At 44.1% G+C, this 15,819-nt stretch overlaps 1 protein-coding gene across 2 annotated transcripts in view; it reads left to right on the top strand.

The window, feature by feature from the left end:
• Pla1a (phospholipase A1 member A) overlaps window positions 1–15,819 on the top strand; it is a 35,884-nt gene that overhangs the window by 3,887 nt on the left and 16,178 nt on the right. For both annotated transcript variants that reach the window (XM_036203804.1, XM_036203806.1), the window contains exons 2-5: window positions 12,209–12,410; window positions 14,085–14,262; window positions 14,696–14,804; window positions 15,248–15,349. In XM_036203804.1, coding sequence (XP_036059697.1) covers window positions 12,209–12,410; window positions 14,085–14,262; window positions 14,696–14,804; window positions 15,248–15,349 — 591 coding nt within the window. The remainder of the gene's footprint in view (window positions 1–12,208; window positions 12,411–14,084; window positions 14,263–14,695; window positions 14,805–15,247; window positions 15,350–15,819) is intronic.

Raw genomic sequence — 15,819 nt, 5'->3', positions numbered from 1 at the left:
CTCCTAAACAGACAGGATGCTTTTATGTGTAGGTAAGGCATCTAGGATGATGATGAAAGATTTTCATTTTCAATTTCATCAACTATCAGCCTAGATTCTTCAGTCCTCACTCCACACGCTGGCCTAGTTTGTCTGACCTCACCCAAGCCCTTGATTCCCACAGCTGAGGCCCTGGACCTCCATCTTCTGTCCTTGCCTTGACATGTATGTGCTCCATCACATCTAATCTGTTGAGCTCTCCTCTTCTCTTGAGCAACAGTCTTTCCACCTCAGGCTCCCACTCTCTCACTGGGTCCACACTAATGCAGGGTCTCACAAATACCGACTTGGCCATTTCCCATCAGAGTGTGATCTCAATGAGGGCAAAATTATGCCTTCCTTCTTACATCATTTCCCCCATGGCACAGCTAGACAAACAGCAAGGCTCCCAGAGCTTTCTTGAGATCCACTAACCCTGAGAAGCTATGGAGGAAACACAGCCACCCTCTGGAACTGAATACAGCTTCTTACTTTGGCTACGGGGCAGTTCCAGAGGACTTTAGAGAGTGATCACTGGAACAGTCATGAAGCACATTTTTGACATGAAACACGCCGATACCTAGAGTCAAGGGGGCTGGAGTAGGGGAGGGGGACTGTGTAAAGGAGGGTGGATGGAATTCAGCTTGGGGTAGCTTCCATTCTGTGTGCCTGACCCAAGAAGCTCTGTGTGAATGTGAGGATGAAAGAGATAGAGTGTGTCCCTCCCCGGAGCCTGGGAGTTATGCCACTTGACTTGTTATCTGCCGAATCTGCCATCCATGAATTTTCCAAGTTCCCTTTCCCAAGAGTGAAGGTGACCAGCGCAATATGGTCTAAGAACCTCTCATGGCCTCAGAGGAATACTGTGGTCAGGGAATGGTCCTGGGTATAGACATGTTCCCTTCCCTCTGAATGAGAGACTCTGTCTTTGGCTGGCTGGTTGTCTTCCAGGTCCCCTTGCCTCCATAAAGCCCTTGTTGTGCTGGGAACTCCCAGGTCTGCTTAAAAGGGAATTTTTGGCCCCTAAAGCCTAATAGCACTGTCAGAGTTAACTATCCAGAGAAAATCTACCCCAGGACTAGAGAACTTAGAAGTCCAGTTCTCCATTCCCAGGGAATTTGGGCTCCATTACCTGGAACACATCCTTACCACCTTCCATTTCTTCTTACAAAAGACTACCCTGAAATGGCTTCTATGGTCTTTTCTCCCATCAGCCACTTCTCTTTTCTCTGAAGAGTCTTGTGTTCTGAGTTGATTGACGTATTCTTGGAGGCCTAGTGCTTTTAAGTTTGCAGAATAGATTTCCCCCCCCTCTTTGGTTAAATTCTAGGTATTTTCCATTTATAAAACCAATATCAACTGAATACATAAATATATGCAATCTATTCCTGCTAATATTTAGTTTTTCTCTGAAGGTTAAAAAAAAGTTAATAAAATCTGCATAGAAGTTACCTCTGGGGAGAGGGCATATGGAGAGAAAAGTTTAAGATTTTTAATTTTATTTTTAGGGATGTGCAGGGATTTTCTATATTGATAGATTATATACTACCTCCATCATCCCCTTTGCACTGTTTTGAATCATTAATTTTTTAAGTAATGGAAGGGGCTGGAGGGATGGCTCACTGATTACTTGTTGCTCTCACAAAGGACCAGGGTTGAGTTCTCAGCATGTACCTGGTGGCTCACAACTGCCTATAGCTCCAGTTTCAGGGCATCTAGCAACCTTTTCTAGACTCTTTGGGCTCCAAACATGCATGAGCTACATAGACATACATGTAAGCACTCACACATACACATAAAATGAAAACAAATAAATAAATCTTTTTTTAAAAAAAGGAATGGAGACTCTGGACAAAAGTTAGAAAATACATAAAATTTTATATAAAAGTTATGTAAAACTTCAATAAAGTAGTTGGGAAAATAACTGCCCATACCCAACCGCACAGACACAAATATTTAGCCTTTATCACTCGGTAGATCAGGCTGGCCTCGAACTCACAGAGATCCACCAGGCTCTGCCTCTTGAGTGGTGGGACTAAAGGCATGCGCCATTGCGGCCCAGGCTAAGTAAGGGGTGTATTTAACCCCTTTCTGACTTTTTGATGCTTCCTTCCATTGACTATTTGGTCTTTTAAATGTGAATGTAAGAAAATTATAAAATAACGAGGATATAAGAAAAATCATTGAGAAACCACGACAGTCTTTTATCAGCGTCCTAACCATCCAAACAAATGAAGAAATGTGAACTTCTTTTTCCCCTGATCCTCTTTGATTTCACATTACCGGTTAGGAAATCACAAACTAACACAGTGTTTCTTCACTTCTCTCCACTAAAATGCAGCTAGATCCTCCCCAGACTTTTCCCCTGTCATGTACATTGCTGCGATGTGAAACATTTAAGACTGTTTTCTGAAAACGGAACCATGGAGTCCCGACTCAGTGGTCCTCTGTCGTTATCACCAAGTTGTTTTCCAAAGTAGTTGACTCATGCCATAGCCCCGCCTGCAATATATAAAATCTCATTTCTTCTCACTGATCATCTGCATTATTGTACTGTTTAGTTATTGCCAAATTGATGCCTATTGCAGATTTTTATTTTTTATTTATTTATTTATTTATTTATTTATTTATTTATTTTGTTTTTTTTCGAGACAGGGTTTCCCTGTGTAGCTTTGCGCCTTTCCTGGAACTCACTTGGTAGCCCAGGCTGGCCTTGAACTCACAGAGATTGCAGATTTCTTTAATTCTTGCCCATCACTCTGAGAATTTTTGATTTGAGAAACCAAACTTCTTTAGTTCTAATAATTACCTTTGTAAATATTTCTCTTCTCATGTCTTACTGAGGTCTTTTTATTCTGTGTTTTGAGACATGGTCTCATTATGAACCCTGGTTGGCATGGAACTTGGTGTGTATGTAGACCAGGCTAGCCTTGAACTTGCTTTGGTGCTCCTGCTTCTGCCTCCGAAGCCTTCAGAGAGCGATGACTAGGTTAGCATTAGAGCCTGTCTGTCTTGTTTTGTGTTTATTTTCTGGTGGTGTTGCACATTGAACCCAGGGTTTCACATATTCCAAGAAGCATTCTACCACTGAGCTACAGCCTCAAGTGTGTGTGTGTGTGTGTGTGTGTGTGTGTGTGTGTGTGTGGCACTAGGAATTAAGCTAGTGCTTTGCACATGCGAAGGACACATTTTACCTCCAGACTCACACATAGCTCCTATACATTTGCATTTTAAAAGTTTCTAATACGTCCATTCTAGAGCTGCAGTGTTGATTCCTTTTTTATTTCGATGATCGCCTTTTTCATTTTCAAATGAAACAAACTTAAAAAAAAATCTTGCTAGAGACTTTAAAATAATAAATATACGGATAATACAAAGGGGTACGAAAAATGAAGATAGAAATGTTATAAAAATAGGCCCAATGACAAGGATGCATACAGGAAAAAAACACCTAATTGGGAAATTGAAACTGAAAATACAGAGGGAAAAAAAAAAGTGAAGGCAGAAAATGTTACAAAATAAAAACAGGCCCAACGATAAGAATGCATGTAGCAAAAAACCTAATTGGAAATTGAAACGAAAAAAGTACAAAGACCACATGATGGTCAGATAGAGGCTAGTCCAAGGAATAAAGGGATTTTTAAATTGTAATTTCATTCTTCTTATTGTTGTTACTGTGTATATGTACTTGACGTGTGGGAGGGGTCAGCATGTGGAGACCAGAGCACACTTTGTGGATGCTGGTCTTCTCATTTTACTTTTGTGTTGGTTTCAGGTTTTTGTTTGTTTTATTTTGAGACAGAGTTTCTCTGTGTAACTATCCTGGCTGCCTTGGAACTCACTTTGAAACTCACTCATTTTCTTTTTTTGGTTATTTTCGAGACAGGTTTTCTCTGGGTAGCTTTGGAGACTGTCCTGGAACTCACTCCGTAGATCAGGCTGACCTCGAACTCACAGAGATCCTCCTGCCTCTGCCTCCCAAGTGCTTAGGTTGAAGGCACGGAGCACCACTGCCCAGCAAAATGGTATATTTTGTGCCCTTTATTCTTGTTATCCTTGATGGATTTTGATTTGCTGGTATTTTATCTAGATTTGACAATTTGATTATTCTCATAAAACAAGTTAATATTCTGTCTCCTGTTTGTTGTTCTCTGGAAAAATAAGTGAAATTGAGGATTTGGGGGTTGGTAGAAGCCCTCTGTAAGTCTATCTGTCCTTTTAGAGTTTTATTATGAATGATTTCAAAACTACCATTTTAATTCCTTTGTGCTTTAGTTTTAAAAGTGCTCTGGCTGGGCGGTGGTGGCACATGCCTTTTATCCCAGCACTCAGGAGGCAGAGGCAGGGGGATCTCTATCTCTGTGAGTTCGAGGCCAGCCTGGTCTACAGAGTGAGTTCCAGGACAGGCTCCAAAGCTACAGAGAAACCCTATCTTGAAAACAAAACAAAACAAAACAAAACAAACAAACAAAAAAAGTGCTCTCAGTTTCTGACTGGGTATAAATATGTTAAATATGTTCTTTGATGGTTTGAAAAAGAATCAGTTGTGTCTGTATTGATTTCCTTTTTCTGTTCTTGATATTGTTTACCTGTGACTTCCTCCTTTTTTCTTACTCTGTCTTATCAAAAGTACATCTGGTTTATTATCCTTTTTGGAGAACCAGCTCTTGGAGTGTACTATGTGTGGCAGGTGCTAGCTAAGCAACAGAGTGTACAGAATGGATAAAAAACCTTGCCTTGCTTGAAAATCTATTCTAGCTGCTGCTGGTGCACAGCTTTAATCCCAGCACTTGGGAGGCAGAGGCAGGCAGATCTCTGTGAGTTCAAGGCCAGCCTGGTCTACAGAGGGAGTTCCAGGACAGCCAGGGCTACACAGACAAACCCTGTCTTGAAAACAAAATAAAACAAAACAAAAAACCCAAAATCTATTCTAATGCAGGAGATAATAAAAAAAAAAATCTCATAAAAAGTGCAGAGTAGATTAGAAGATGATGGTTTCTACTAAAGTAAAGAGATCAGGGTAAGGAAGATTGAGGGGATCTGAGGAAAGGTACAAAGGAGGAGAGAAAATGGCATCTGACAGGCAGGCTTGATGGGGTGGAGGGAATTAACCATGCACATGCCTAGCAGAACATTCCAGAAAGAGAGGACAGGCAGGTTGAAGAGCTTCTGACAGAAGAGAGAACCAAGGGGACACCTAGCTGGAACAGAGTGTGCAAAATAAGATTTAGGGAAGTGTAGGGGGCACAGAGATCTCTGTGCTCACAGGCGTGCCCTGGGGGGATCCCGAGGGCTGACTGAAGGTTCTATACGTCCTAGCTGCAATTGTTTCTATACCATACTGGGTTATCAGAGACCCTTTGAAGTTTTAAAGGATGTATGGACGGACCATGATCAATGACTCCAATAGAAGGGGGTTATACTTTCCTGTATTAGAATTATCAGATGATTCATTAGTTGCAGTGGTAGTATTGCTAGCATTTGTTGTAATATATCTCTTCCCCACAAATTTTGTGAAAGTCCTGAGGCTGCACAGTGCCAGAAGAATCTTTGTCAGCCCAATTTAACATGTTAGTACATTTTAAAGAATCCTGTTAGCCTCCAATGGCTTGTAAAGGCCAGCCTTTAGACATTGGCCAGTGTGGGGGCCATTGTTGTTGATTAATAACTGAATGATCTGCCCCAGTGTCCAGAATGCCTCTAAAGTGATAGTTTTCAATGTATAAGGTCAACATGGGATACCCATCCACTGATAACCATCTTGTCCATAAAGCCAAGGGATTTAATCCCATTACCATAGAACCTGTTGTTTCTCCTAAATAATTGGATACTTCCCTTGAGTCTAGTTTATTTTTGGTTGTCTGGGTCCATTTCCCCCTTGATTCTAAGGCTGGATGTTGCCACCTTGGGAGTTTAAAGGCTTACCATCCTTGCCAAATTTGGATTGACATTTATAAGCCCAATGTTTTCCTTTTTTATCACAGGCAAAGGCAAAGGCCCAGATTACTAGATTTTTTTTTTAAATTTAGTTTTATTTTTTGCACTCATTTTTCCAAGATCCTTTCTTTTGGAATTCCAAGCAAGATCTCTTTTGAAAGATTTTTCAGTAGCTGCTGCAGTGACTGTTGCAACACAAGACAAGTTGCCAATGTCTTGAGTGGCTGCACCCCATTAGAAAAACCAGCATGCTCTGGCAGCTCCACACTCTGACAGCCCCATCAAAGATGGCTGATGAGGATATCTGCAGTGCGCCCCCTGAGCCACCTTCTGTGGTGCTGCTCTCCCAGTGAACGCAAGAAACTCAGGCCAAAGCTCATTAACCTTCTGCTGTAAAGAGGCCAGAGAATGCACTTTCTCAATCAGTATCTTTCCAAGCTCACAGTGCACAAAGGCATACTTTGTCAAAATATTGGGGTGAAACATTCATTTGTACTGGAGTATCACTATACTGTGCCGATCCCTGAAGCATGTCGGAATTAATAGGGGTGTTACTGTTAAGGTTTCTTTCTGCCTGTTCATCATGTTTGTCATATTAATTTGCTTTCCACATTAAGTATTGTTCTGAGACTAAGGAAATTTTAAATACTTGCTTATAGTGTCAAGGAGCAACAATACCCCTGTTTAAGTGTTCCAACATTATATCAGTAAATGGAGCATGTATGCCATTAACAGAGGCCAGTTTTATGAACTTCTTTAAGAACTCAAAAGTAAGTGGACAATATTGAAGCACACATGGGTTCTGAGGATTTAAAAATCACAGGCATTGTAAAAGCCGTCATGATAGGGCATTTGGTCCAATCATTTTCCTGTTGGTTATGTCCCTCATCTTCCATGACAGTCTCTTAAAGTGAGGGAGTATATGCAGATTGACGAGAATGAATATTTGTTGTAAATGTATATAGATATGGGTGTTGGAAAGGGAAGGCAACATGTCTAAACCTGTCTCCTTGAATGTAAGAGCAGTAGTCCCCAGCTGAGGTGTGTCCAGATGATCCTCCTCAGGTGGTCCTCCTGAAGAGGGTTCAACCAATTCATTATAGTCTAGATTGCAAAATAATGGCAGGGATTTCATCCCCCTCTTCATGGCTCTTTCTATATTAGCTCCTATGTGTTCCCATCTGTCAACAACAATGGCTCCCTGAATTTTACAGTCATTTGTACAAAGTCACAGAGCTGTTGCTTTAAATATTTTTGCTCCCTGGATCTGAACAGACATCTCAATAATAACATAAAATTATTTGTCTCAGAGGACTGAAAAGAACCTATGCTATTTCCTTCTCTCACTTAGGTCGTGAATCCTTGGGTAGAGGACAAAACTCCTACCCTCTGCTTCTATTTAAAGAAAAATATGTCTTACCTTCTAGGGTCAAGCCCCACACATTGGGTGCAACTTACAGGGGTCCCTGTGACCTTCACTGGCAGCTGAGAGACAAGCCATGGGAGATAAGAAGGCAGTTCCACACAACACCGCCAGTGAGTCTGACCTGAGGGGTTTATTTTAGGCTTATTTAAACATAGCACAATCTGGGGAAAACTATTCTTGTGATGATTAACTCAGTCCCACATTCACACAAAGCATACTAAATCTCTTTGAGGAACAAAATAAGCTAAATACAGATGAGCTATGACTACTGAAATTCTTCATAAAGTACATGTGACACCTTCCATACACATAGATTCCATAGACTGACTGAGAAAAAACAAGTTCATGAGAATGTGTCTGGAGGAGGGTCTGGTGCCAGAAAGTCTCCAGCCACACAGATTACACAAAGGTGTCCAGGTTAGAAAGCATGTCTGCTCCAGCCTTCTGGGAGAAAAGCAGGTTTTGCATTCCTTCCCTTGAAGGAACAACCCTGGGTACTTAACATTCCAGATTCTCTTAGTGCAGTGGTTCTCAACCTTTCTGATGCTGTGACCCTTAAATGCAGTTCCTCATGTTGTGGTGGCCCCCCAACCATAAGATTATTTTCATTGCTACATCATAACTGTAATTTTGCTACTGTTCTGAGTCATAATGCAAATATCTGTGTTTTCCGATGGTCTTAGGTGACTTCTGTGAAAAGATCTCATTCGACACCCCACCCTCCCTAAAGGTCATGACCCACAGGTTGAGAACTACTGTCTTAGTGCATGTCTGTGAACACAAAGACCTCTATGCCCTCTACAGGGTAGGGCTCTCAAGGGGTCAGACAAGATCCTTGAGAGCGGCGCGGTCCATTCCGTGGACATCAGCTTCTATGCTGAATGAGCTACCAAAGGCTTTTGCATAGAGGAGCTTATCTTGGTCACTGCGCTACAATTAGACCAAAGGGTCCAACCACAGTGTAGTTAGGAAGAGCAGCGACAAGCTATGGCAGTGATCTTGAGAAACAGCTGTGGCTCAGCCCAAAGTGGTAACTAGGCAGACAGGGATGGTTGAACTCTGAATTCTGATGACAAAGCCAAAGGTGATGGAGCGAAATGAGTCCAAGACATTTGTCCTCAGACACTGCAATGACTGAGTTGCTGAGGGTGTTGCTCATACCTCCCATGTTCTACTTCTTCAAGGTCAACCGCGACCTTCCTGTTTCTTTCTCTCTATCTGGAGGAGCTGTGTCATTCTTTCCTTAAAGGACTGACTCACATAAACAAGCTTCGAACTCACAGAGATCCACCTGCCTCTGCCTCCCAAATGCTGGGATTAAAGGTGTGTGCCACCACGATTGCCCTAAAATAAAAGCTTTAAAAGATGAACAGTTCCAAGAAGCTATTTGATTGGTTAAGGTGGGCTTAAAGTCCCTGGCCAGAGGTGAGTGGGTTGCTTCTGGTTGGTCAGGCCTACGTTCTGTTTCCAGCTCTCCGCTTGTTGCACTGAGTTTCTGTTTGCTAACCTGGGAACTCAGTCATCTTGGTGCCATGGCCTCCCAGTATGTCAGGTCAGTGCTGCATTAGCCACCCCACGGAGTTGAACACGGATGTGTTTCTCAGCCATTCAGTTTTTTATTATTCCTTTCCCACTGTGGTTCTTCCTTAACAGGCACGCTGCCTAAGAGTGTTCTTATACTTCCCATGCATCTTAAACTTAATTTTGCCATTGGTCTCTAATTTGGATATTTATTTAGATGATGCTGTCTGAGTGATATCGATCCTTTTGGTGACTTCAAGGCCTTGCTGTGTTAGTTAGTTTTATATTTCTACAACAAAATATACCTAATGTAACTAACTTTAAAAGAAGTGAGCGTCATTTAGTTTCGGAAGTGCAAGTCCAAGACCAGGCAGCCCCACTGGGTGGGCCTCTTCTTTGAGTGGGATGCCATAATGGAAACACATACAGGAGAAAAGTGTCAGGGGTCAGGCATAGGCAGAGTTAATAAAGAGTCTGAGGTCCCACCATCCCCTTCTAGGGCATATCCATAGTGAGGTCATTGGCCTCACTTTTTTCCCAGTGCTGCAGATCCAACCTAGGCCTTGTACAAGTGTTCCACCACCGACATACCTTCCCGGTCTTTGTTTCTTGAGATAGGGTTTCATTATTTAGCCCAGTCTGGCCCCAAGATCACAATCCTTCTGTCTGCTTTCCAGGTGACAGAATTACATGTGTGTGCCACACACTTGGGTGGGCTCCACCTCTTAAAAACCCACTATAACTCTCAATACTGTCTGTCATCTTGGGGACAGAATGGGGGTGGGGCGGGGTGGAATACCACAGCTATACTCAAGCCATAGTGCTTACTAAGGGGACATACTATTCTTCTTTGAAAGGCTTTAGTTCTGCCAAAGGTGGGGACACACATCTATAATCCTGGTATTCAGGAAGCCGAGGCAAGGAGCCAATGAATTTGAGGCCAGTGTGGAGCCCTGTAAGAAGATCGTGTTAGAAAGCTGTTAGGACTAGTACTCCAGCTCAGTGGTAGAGTACTTGCCTAACTAACATTACCCTAGATCAATCTCCAGTGCTGCTGGAGACGAAATGAGAAGGGGGAGAGAAAGGGAATGCTCGAAAAGGAAAATCAGTTACTGCCAGGCTAGGAAAGGCAGATGACGCAGAAGAGACAGGCATCTTTCTCATTGACTGTGGGAGCTCGAATTGTCGACTGGAAAGGTTGCTGTGCTCAGAGTGGGCTTGATCCAGGAGTGCCGAGGACCTGGCTATTTGGAAGGGCTACACCAGAGGGTTCAGACTCAGCAATGCAGTGATGCTGTGTGGGGATTCTCTATGGCTGGGTTCCCAGGAGCCACGAACAACAGTTTCACACTCCAGGGCATCCTAGGTCTTCATTGTGCTCTGTGTGTGTGTGTGTGTGTGTGTGTGTGTGTGTGTGTGTGTGTGTCCCAGTTACTTCTGATAACATATGACTATTGGTGAAATTATTAAGGCCACTCCACGAAGTTAAAAGGGAGGTTTATTTTGTGGGGTAACTTACAAGTGAAGGGATAGGTAACAGGGTCTGGGAAAGGTATGGCACAGTCTGGAGGTGTTCTCTGGAGAACTCTGCTCGGTCTACCTCCAGCGTCCAGGGTCCAGGAACCAAGAGAGCTCATGCATCGGGACCTCGGGTCTTCAGGAGTCCTCTCTTGGCTCTGCCTTGTAGACATGACAGTTACCGAAGCCTCAAAGGGGGTGGTATTTCCAGGTCAAAGCTGGACCGGCTACCCACTACATATAACCATGGCAGAATCTAAAGGTGCTGTCATCATCAGAGAAGAGGTCTCCATAAAAGCAAGTCTGCGCTGGGTGGTGGTGGCGCACGCCTTTAATCCCAGTACTTGGTAGGCAGAGGCAGGTGGATCTCTGTGAGTTCAAGGCCAGCCTGGTCTCCAAAGAGAGTTCCAGGAAAAGGCACAAAGCTACACAGAGAAACCCTGTCTTGAAAAAACAAAACAAAACAAAACAAAACCAAAAAAGCAAGTCTGCAATCTTTGTTCCATAGCAGTAACTCTAGAAAGCTGCCACAGTGCTGTGTATTGGGTGAGAACACATCTCACCCCCGCTCCAGTCTGTTCCTGTGAGAAGTGCTGGGACCTGGGGACCACAACTCCTCATCACAGAGGTAGACATGGAGATTGGCTGCTCAAATGAGATGAGCTGTATGTTCCCTTTGGGAAAGGAAGCGTTTTATATCGCCATTTTGTTTGTTTGGTTTGATGCTGTTCAAAGATCTTTGGTGGCTTTGGCTCAAAATATCCAGTACACTGAAGTATATTGTGTCTAAGGAGTATATTGAAAAGCGTTATAAGCAGGTGTGGTTTGTAAAGGCTCTTTACAGTGTCAAACAGGGCTGGTTCCTTCTGAGGTTCATAGGGACCCTATCCCAGCCTGCTTTCCTTGGTTTCTTCTTGTGCCACTTTGTATCACCTCTCCTCCATTTCCGTCAAAATTTCTCCTTTCATAAGGACACCAACCATATTGTACTGAGGTCTCATTGTAATTTAGTTATCATTGTAAAAAGTCCCCTTACGAAACATGGCCGCATTCTGAGGCACATGTTGTCAGGACTTCAGGTATGGTTTAGGGGGAAGGACTTGTACCAGCTCCTTTTCTCATCACCATGAGAATGTAACTGATAGAGGCAACTTAAAAGAAGACAGGTTTGGTTCATCTGAGGGTTTAAAAAACGATACAATGCTTTATGATGGGAAGGCACAGCAGTGGGGCATGAGGTGCTGGTCATGTGCTGGCTCTGGCCACATGGCATCCACGTCAGGAAGCAGAGAGAGATGAACACTGGTCTTTATCTGGCTCTTTCCCCTTTCTCTCCATTGTTTGGTCTGGGATCCTGGTTTTTGGGATAATGCTATCCACATCCAGGGTGGTTCTTTCCTCCTCAGCTAATCCCTTCTGAAGACACCTTAAAGTCCCACCCAGAAAGTGTGCTTCTAAGGGAATTCTGAATCTAGTCAAGGTGACAGGATTAACTTCACAGGCCACGTCACTCTGTCCCACATCAGCCATTTCACCATGGTCTTTAATGTGCTCGATTAAAACAAAATTCACAGTCTTCTCTGGCATTTCCCCCAGAGGCATGAGACTTATGCACTGATTTTTGCTTCCAGAACTGATGTGATTTTTGACGAATGGGCGGTTCGCCATTGAGCTAGCTGACTCATACCACACCTTGTGTTCACGGCTCCTGTTCCTTTCTTCCTTTGGGGACATCGTCCTTCTAAAAAGAGATGGCCGCGCTCTGAGTGTTTTTTCTGTTTCCTCTAGGGAATGTACCTCCTACCACCCAGCCAAAGTGCACTGACTTCCAGAATGCCAACCTCCTCAGAGGCACCAACCTCAAGGTCCAGTTTCTCCTCTTTACCCCTTCAGACCCCAGCTGTGGGCAGCTAGTAGAAGAAAACAGTGACATCCAAAACTCTGAGTTCAACATCAGTCTGGGAACCAAACTAATTATTCATGGATTCAGGTGAGAGCTAAGTAACCAATAGGCTCTTCTCAGTTAAGAACCAAGAGACCATAATGCCATGGGACGATTGTTGGGGGTATGAGGGGGCATGGATTTACTGCCCTTCACATGTTCCTTCGCTCATGTCCTTGAAGGTGTCTCTTGTGAACTCTGCACACTTGGTGTTCCCCATTCTTGCTAGCACACCATTAAGCCTCTCCCCAGTTTTTATGACCCTGGAAAAGTCATCCCAGTTTCCACATCTGGATTAAAGAGGAGGATAGAGGAATAGTCTCCATGGTTCTTGGGCAAAAACCTGTGCTGTTATCCCCCAAAGTGTGGTTGTACAGCATGATTCATCTTGGAAAATGAGGTCACAGGTTTTACGCACTCACTTGAGGATAACAACATGGTACTTTTTGCCCAGGGTTTTATTTCCTCTTTTTTTTTTCTTTGCTTTTTTCCATGATTTTTTTGACTGGAGAAACTTTTGTGTATGGTACTACTTCCATCATATCCAGGAGTTAGCATTTCTCAGGAGCCTGACAGTTCTGCAGTTTCTGGTACCCTACTGTCCAGTTCAATCACAACCCTTTCTTCAAATGTCTTTTCTCCCAAGCCCACTGGCAAGACCAAAAAAACCCACCCAACCAACCAAACAACCAACCAACCAAACAACCAACCAACCAACCAAACAAACAAACAAAAAATGGGATAGTTTCTGAAAAGAAAGGGAGAAAGAGACTGTAGGGCACATAGAGTCGGGGTACCCATTGAAGAGGTGCTCCTCACTTCTTCACATCTGGCCTCTCTATGCTCCAGGGCCCCAGTCACATCTTCCCCGAGCTGTCACTCTTCCTTCTTTTCCCAAAGTCATGTCTTTAACAAGTCTTAAATTCAGTCACTATCCCAGGCAGAGTGTGTGTCTCCAGCCCGGGCATGGCTGATGGAATCAGAGCATTCATCAGGCAGCTCGGCTCTTAACCTCGGGGCTCACTTTCCAAAGGGCATATCCCATCTGTACTCCTGTCTCCTTGTGAGCATGCTCGCAGTGTCCCACAACAGGAGCTGGAATGTCTTTCCACACTGTTAGCAAATCTTTCTGAAATTTTCCTAACATTATCTTCCTGGAAAAGTAGGTTCTAGGCAGACAGGGACCTGTCTTTATATCTTGGAAATCCCCCAGCATACCCTTAAACCCATAAGTACTCAATAAACATGCTGGGAATGAATGGAAGGGCACGTGGATGAATGAAAGCCTCCTCAAGGAAAGAACCTATCATTTAGAATCAGAACTTAGACTGCACGTTTCAACTCAAGTGCAGAGCTATCTTTCAAACTTCACGTTTCAAACTGCACGTTTTAACTTCAAGTGCAGAGCTATCTTTCCAATAGTCCAGAGGCAGAGCAGTGCAGACAGTCTACAGAGCTTTGTACAAAGGGGCAGACGGAAGGTAGGTAGGTGTGGGTGCAATCTGCCCTGAGTTCTCCATTCTACCTGGAACAAGAGGCACTTTCAGATAATTTACACAAAGATTCCACATATACTGGTGACTCTAGAATGATGTTGCCCCTTGGACTGTGTGACTGGCTGTCCTCAATCTTGAGTTCTCTAGTTTGGGGACTAGTTGGGGTTTCTGTCAATGGCTGTCAGTTTGGCAAGTAATGTTCCTCTGTGTTTTGACTCACATCTAGGGCATTAGGAACAAAGCCTTCCTGGATCGACAAGTTCATTCACACTCTCCTGCGGGCAACAGATGCCAATGTGATTGCAGTGGACTGGGTTTATGGCTCTACAGGTGTCTACCTCTTTGCTGTGGAGAACGTGGTCAAGTTGAGCCTGGAGATCTCCCGTTTCCTCAGCAAACTTTTGGTAGGTCAGGAAAGGTTTGGGTAAGTTTTGCGCAGGACACAGCAGCCAGAAAGAAAAGGATCCCCCTGGAGATTGGGGGCAGGAGCAGAGACAGCCAGGGAGCTGGTTTTCATCTTAAATCTGGAGCTGGATTCTTGGGGTGCTGACAGGCAGGGCACTGAACCTCCCCAAGGTCCTCAGGCCTCCATAAAACATGTCACTGGACAACAACTGGTTTGCTGACACTGTAAAATTTAGTGGTCTCTCCCAAGAAATGACATGGTCGTTGCATACTTGGAAGTGAGGGAACCGGGGGTGCAGAACCCAGAAAGAGAAACAGTGATTGGTGGATGAGAGGTTTTTCCTTGTTCTGAAGCATGTGGGAAGGTTCGTGGTGTCCAAGGCCTTTGTTTCAGCCCAGCTGGAAGCCACCATCTACCATTGCCCATTCCAGGAGCTGGGTGTGTCGGAGTCCTCAATCCACATCATCGGTGTTAGTCTAGGAGCTCATGTTGGAGGCATGGTGGGGCAATTCTACAAAGGCCAGTTGGGACGGATCACAGGTAAAAAAACAAAAAAAAAAACAAAAAAAAAATCTCCTCTCTATCTTTCCTCTCAGCTGTTACAGAGAGAGCTTTCTTTAGAGACTCTTCTGAAGTGAACACAGGGAATGTTGAGCCCACATCCTTCTGTCTGCCTCATAGAATCCTCCAGAGAGGCCCTGTGGGGTGAAACCAGTTGTCACTGGCTTTGCCAAATTGATATTATTGTTGTTATGTTCATTTTAGAGCCAGAAAACTGGGCCGTTGAGAGGGTACCACAACAGGCAACAGAGTATGGGGTTTCCTGGGTAAAGTGGTCCTGGGCTGCTTCTTCCAACCCCTGGTCCTGGTTGGATGATTCTATGAGCTGAACTGGAGGGATTGTGGGGGAGGGCAAAGTGTAGATCATAGTGTTTCTGGGAGGTGAGAGGAAAGAGGATCCTAATAGCGGTTTGTCTTTATAGGGCTAGATCCTGCTGGACCAGAGTACACCAGAGCCAGCCTGGAGGAACGCTTGGATGCTGGAGATGCCCTCTTTGTAGAAGCCATCCACACAGACACTGACTGTGAGCTGGAATGATGTACCTGGGATGAGGGCTAGGATGCACCTAGTGGTGTGGCCCTGGCCAGAGAGCCCCTATTTCTGGCAGAGCCTCTGTTAAAACAGTGAGGAACTTATTGGGATGAGTTTGAAGGTCTCTTCCAGCTTTGAGATCATTCTTTGGCTATCATTGTCCTTGTTGTGACCATGGAGATTAGTAGTTTTATTGTAAGCTACCAGCAGGCCAGAGGACTCTCAATCATGGACCAAAATTGTTTGTTTGGCAATCTCACTGATTCAATACCAAACCCTGTGCTGATGGGCATTGCTGCCTGGATTACATATGGGAAAATCATGTTGCTTTTTTAGGCTGTATGTGTCTGGCCCCTGAGGAGGGGGGCATTCCACTCCCCAGACAAGCAGGTCAGTGAGGATTTCCCTTTTCCCCAGAGGATAAGCCCAGTCCCAGGTCAAGAGAGAGAATCCCCTTCCAAT

The sequence above is a fragment of the Onychomys torridus genome, chromosome 12 (genome assembly GCF_903995425.1).
Source record: "Onychomys torridus chromosome 12, mOncTor1.1, whole genome shotgun sequence".
NCBI lineage: Eukaryota > Metazoa > Chordata > Mammalia > Rodentia > Cricetidae > Onychomys > Onychomys torridus.
Note: the sequence above shows the minus strand (reverse complement) of the source record. Positions and strands in the feature narration are given on the sequence as shown.